This window comes from Saprolegnia parasitica (genome assembly GCF_000151545.1).
Source record: "Saprolegnia parasitica CBS 223.65 unplaced genomic scaffold supercont2.443, whole genome shotgun sequence".
Classification (NCBI taxonomy): Eukaryota; Oomycota; class Saprolegniomycetes; order Saprolegniales; family Saprolegniaceae; genus Saprolegnia; species Saprolegnia parasitica.
This window is the reverse complement of record NW_012156837.1, coordinates 3,472-7,702: the sequence shown is the minus strand read 5'-3', so window position 1 is coordinate 7,702 and position 4,231 is coordinate 3,472. Positions and strand designations below refer to the sequence as shown.

Here is a 4,231-nt window from a genome sequence, read left to right as displayed (position 1 = left end):
AGCCATGCCTGCGACTTTGACGTTGGTCAAGTGGCCAAGTACCAGCTACTGCTCTCGCAGGCCAACGCCACCCAGCGCTGGACCCTTGTCGATAGTCTTCAAGTGTTTGGTGCGTAACAACCATAGACACCATTTACCAGCAATGGATATGTCGGTAGATTCTGACAAGCAAGGTGGCAAGCCAGAGCTGCGCCCGCTGCCTGATTTTCTGCCCGTGCAAGACGCGTCCGAGTCGCATGCGGTGCCGTTTGGGCAGCTCTTTCTGCATGTGCTCGTCGTCGCAGCGTGTCTCTTGTCGATGATTGCAGTCGTCGCGCACTCGCTCAAGTCGCGGCGGGAGGGGTACGCCGCCATCTCGCGCCACGCCCAAGTCCAGAAGAAGCAAGTGCGCCGGGTGGACCTTCGCCATGCGAACCCGGTTCCGCGCAACGAGGACAAGGTGCTGCGTCACTCGCACGAGCAAAACGAGCGCTTTGCAGTTTAAAAATAAGAAACACTGCTTGATAATCTGTACGAGAGCCTCGACGACGACGACTGTGGCTAGCGACGTCGACCAAAGATCGTCGAGAAGAGCACAATGAGGATCGCGAGGATCATAAAGCCCATGACGCCGTACAAGATGAGCTTCTGCCGCTTGTCCCGTGCCGACATGCGATTGAGGATGCGGCCTCCCGCGCGTGCCATGTCGTTGACCGATTTGACCTTGTGGTGCGTCGCTTCGATCTTTTCTCGGTTCCGACTGAGCTCTTCCTGAATGCCAATGGCTAAGCAGCGTGGTATATGAGCTCTCGATGACGGCCGTGAGATGCGAGCGGGTACCTGTTTCTTCCGTCTCGAGCACGGTTTGGTGCGCGGCCGAGATGCGATCGCCCGTCTGCTTGAGCCTAAAGGAGCATGCGTGATGCACGTGGCAGGACGGACGTCCACGTACTTTTGCGTGGCGCCTTGCATGCGTGCGCGGGCTTCGGCCGAGCCAAAGAGCCCGTTTTCCTCCTCCTTTTCGCGAATGCGCTTGAGATCATCCGAGAGCGACTTGAGGCTCTTCTTGTACTGGTCGACCTTCTTGGAGAGCTCGCGCTTCGTGGCCGCGTCGAGGCTGCGCACTTCGAGGTCCATTTGCTGGATCTACGTAGCTATTGCATGAGCCTCGCAGTAGTCGCTCGTGCGTGCGTACGAGCTGCGTGGCCTGCGTGGTCAAGTCGCCCACGTGCGTGATCGCGGTCCGCTTCTTGTCTACGTAGCGCGTGAGCATGAGCAGGACGCTAGCCATGGCCTGCGTACCGGGCGCATCTTCGTAGGAAGAGATCTCGCTGATCTTGATCGAGATGGACTGCGCGAGGCTCTTGTACTCCTCGTCGTAGCCGTCGAAGATGGTCGTCATGGTCCGGCCGCTGGCCTCGGTCGGGAGCGTCGAGCGAGAAATGGTGGCTAAATCCGGCGAATAAAATAAAATAAATATTCGCCGCGATGCAAAAATTGCTCAACGTCTACAATCTTCCCAACGTCCTTTTCAACCAATCCTCGATCGCCGGACCGCTCTTTTTGGCCAATCCGAGGCATCCACGGGTGTAAGCAACGTCGCCCTCAATATTATTTTACACCATTGTCATTGACATCCTGCTCTTTGTATACAAGTGACGCCAACGCCATTGTATTTCGATTTTGACGACCAGCATTCTGCTACACTGAATTGCCATTCACCCGGATGTGTGTCGTCTCAGGTCCCAGTCTCTCCCAGATCTTCATGCACCAGAAGCAGTCAAACCATCTAGAGCTGTTTAGAGGAAGTACATTGCTGGATCTGTTCTGCTGCTAAACTGGTTTGTCCACGCATCAGGTTTGTGTTTCGCTGTAGCGGCATGTATTTTGCTGTTTGATTAAGATCCCTCATTCCAATCTAGTTCAAGCGGCCGTACCATGATTAGCGCAATGTTTTGGGTGTGCTGCTAGAGCCAACCAAAGTACCAGAGGACGAGGGTGCACGCAGCCAGGGGCATGGCATGATCCGCGTACGACGGGGCCAGAAGACTGCAGACGATGCTGCCGACAAGCACGCAGGTCACACAGCTGAGGCTCAAGAACCAGTATCCGAGCACGTAAAGCACGGCGAGTGCAACCATTCGCAGTGCTTGGAGCTGTTGACGTTCAAGCTCGCGCTGGCGCTCAAGCTCGCGTTGCCGTTCAAGCTCGCGTTGACGTTCAAGCTCGCGTTGACGTTCAAGCTCGCGTTGACGTTCAAGCTCGCGTTGACGTTCAAGCTCATTTTCGCGCTTAGAGTGCGCCGATGGCACCAACGACCGCGACCATTGCACCAAGGTTGTCGAATGCCGCACTGTGGCCCGTATCCGATTCGGACCGTTGACGACGAGCGTCAGGATCGATGCTGTCGGACGCAACACCGTAGCGCTTCGCCATTGACGTCAATCGGTCATTCACGTCCGGGTTGTACTCTAACGACTTGTCGTGGATGACGTCGTCGTTGAGAAACTTCCGGTCGCTTTTCTTCAAGAGCGGTTTGCCGTAAGTCTCTTTGGTGTGGTTGTCGCACTCGCGAAGGTGAGTCGCGACGCCGCGCTGCTCGAAGCTAGCCTGGGCCTCCATGCCGCCGAGAGGTCTGTCTCAAAATAGCACTTCGTTTTTTGTTCACACCTTACATATTCACACCTTACATATTGCCGAAATCGAAGACACCGTTTCGGCACAAACGAAAATCTGCCACAGAGGCATACGCAATGCTCTCACCTGACCCAGTCCATAATTCAACCACCATGGTCATGCATTATTGACACCGAAATCGACTCGTCGTGGTTTCTCTCGCGCTTTTCTTATCTCCAAGTGAATCACAGTCACACATGTACGATTCTTATCTCGGGCAAACCAATATTGATGAGCGCTTGTGGTCAGGGTAATATCCGAAATTGAGACTCGGCCATGTTGCGAGCTCTTAAGATCAGAGCTCTTGCTCCTGAACGTCGTTCCGCAGAGCTGTTTGCTGCAGATACCACCACACACTGGATTGTCTATGTGACCTTCTTCTATGTTGTTTGATCCGCAGCTGCCAGCTCGGCAGTACGGTCGTGTCACTATGAATAGTGAGTGACCTGGCGTCGTGACGCGCCTGACTCGCTGGGAGCCCTTCGCTTCACCTGAGTCCAATGAGGCCAAAAGGGGTGGTTTATCTTGGTTACTGGGACCTACACTACAGCGTGGATGCCTGTTGATTGGCTGGACCTCTGGGGGCTTGTCGACGGTCGTGTGCCCCGGGGCCCCGGATGGCCCGTGCTGGACCCAATGCGCATGTTGCAGGCTAATCGCGGCTTGAGGGGGCCAAAAGCCTCACGACACTGGCGCCCAAGATCGTCAGCCGCCGTGGCCAGCGCAAATCTTGTCGACCACGTTTGATTGGCCGAGCGGTACTGGCTCGAACCAATCACAAGCGCTCTGGAAGAAAGGCCAAATCCACTTTGCCTTTGCCGTTGCCAGCAGTCAATGTCGGCGTGGGAGCATCCAGCCGTCGCGCTCGAGATCACGCGCCGCATTGCGTCGCTGGTCGACGTCGCGAGCTTTCTGCGCGCACTGCCGAGACGCGCCCTCGACGATGCTCTCGTGGCACTCCTCGAGCTCATCGCCCTTTTGCCCACAGCCTTCCACCACGCGCTGTGGCCCGAGGTCCGTCTCTTGTATGTGCCCACGGAATCGTATCCCGTGCTGCAGCGAGCACTGCCAGCCTTCAATGCAATCCGCCTCACGCAGTCGTGCGACACCTGCAGCTTGCGCTTGCCCTCCACTGTGTCGGTCGTCGTCGAAAACCTGAGTCGCTCGTGGGACGACGACGATTCCCCACGACCAGCTCGAACCGTACAAAGCACGCTCACCACATATTCGTTGAGCGTCATGGAGGTAACGATCGACATTCCGCCCTCGAACCACGAGGCCACACATCAAGCGCTCGCCGCGTGTCCAAACGTGCGGCGCGCGCATGTGCGATGGGCTGCCCTCAACGACACGGCGCTCCATGCCTTTGTGAATATGATGCGCCATTCGTGGCCTCGCCTGGAACACCTCCATCTCGAGTCGACGGCTTCTCGGTCGGCGGCGCCGTCACTGCACGATACGATGAGCTTTTATGACTGGCTCAAGCAAGCGCATGTCTCGTCGATGGTCTTGGAAGGCGTCGCCTGCTCGGCTGAAGGCGGCCGCGTCATTGTAGCAGCACTCTTCAAGTCCAAAA

At 56.6% G+C, this 4,231-nt stretch overlaps 4 protein-coding genes across 4 annotated transcripts; 2 read left to right on the top strand and 2 right to left on the bottom strand.

Annotated features, from left to right (window-relative positions):
* Positions 1-31: 31 nt before the first annotated feature.
* Positions 32-484, top strand: SPRG_17030 (hypothetical protein; the record flags this gene model as incomplete). Its single annotated transcript, XM_012356358.1, has 2 exons — positions 32-109; positions 159-484. Coding segments are annotated over 2 exons (404 nt in total), but the record flags the coding sequence as incomplete, so codon positions are not given.
* SPRG_17029 (hypothetical protein) lies at positions 467-1,438 on the bottom strand. Its single transcript, XM_012356357.1, has 5 exons — positions 1,282-1,438; positions 1,175-1,233; positions 932-1,125; positions 820-884; positions 467-764 (listed from the first exon to the last, which is right to left on the bottom strand). Exons 1-5 carry the CDS (start codon positions 1,379-1,381, stop codon positions 541-543), a joined length of 642 nt encoding a protein of 213 aa, XP_012211747.1. The 5' UTR covers positions 1,382-1,438; the 3' UTR covers positions 467-540.
* Positions 1,439-1,946: 508 nt separating this feature from the next.
* SPRG_17028 (hypothetical protein) lies at positions 1,947-2,263 on the bottom strand (the record flags this gene model as incomplete). The annotated part of the gene is made up of 2 exons (XM_012356356.1): positions 1,947-2,073; positions 2,118-2,263. 2 exons carry the CDS (start codon positions 2,261-2,263, stop codon positions 1,947-1,949), a joined length of 273 nt encoding a protein of 90 aa, XP_012211746.1.
* Positions 2,264-3,489: 1,226 nt separating this feature from the next.
* On the top strand, positions 3,490-3,821 carry SPRG_17027 (hypothetical protein; the record flags this gene model as incomplete). Its single annotated transcript, XM_012356355.1, has 1 exon — positions 3,490-3,821. A coding segment is annotated over one exon (332 nt), but the record flags the coding sequence as incomplete, so codon positions are not given.
* Positions 3,822-4,231: the final 410 nt, after the last annotated feature.

What these genes read in the sequence shown, in the direction of transcription:
- SPRG_17029 (XM_012356357.1), bottom strand. Translation starts at nt 1,381, where the DNA reads ATGACGACCATCTTCGACGGCTACGACGAGGAGTACAAGAGCCTCGCG. An exon ending in ATGCAAGGCGCCACGCAAAA is followed by an intron (nt 885 to 931) that starts GTACGTGGACGT and finishes ATGCTCCTTTAG; the next exon opens with GCTCAAGCAGACGGGCGATC. An exon ending in GCTCGAGACGGAAGAAACAG is followed by an intron (nt 765 to 819) that starts GTACCCGCTCGC and finishes CACGCTGCTTAG; the next exon opens with CCATTGGCATTCAGGAAGAG.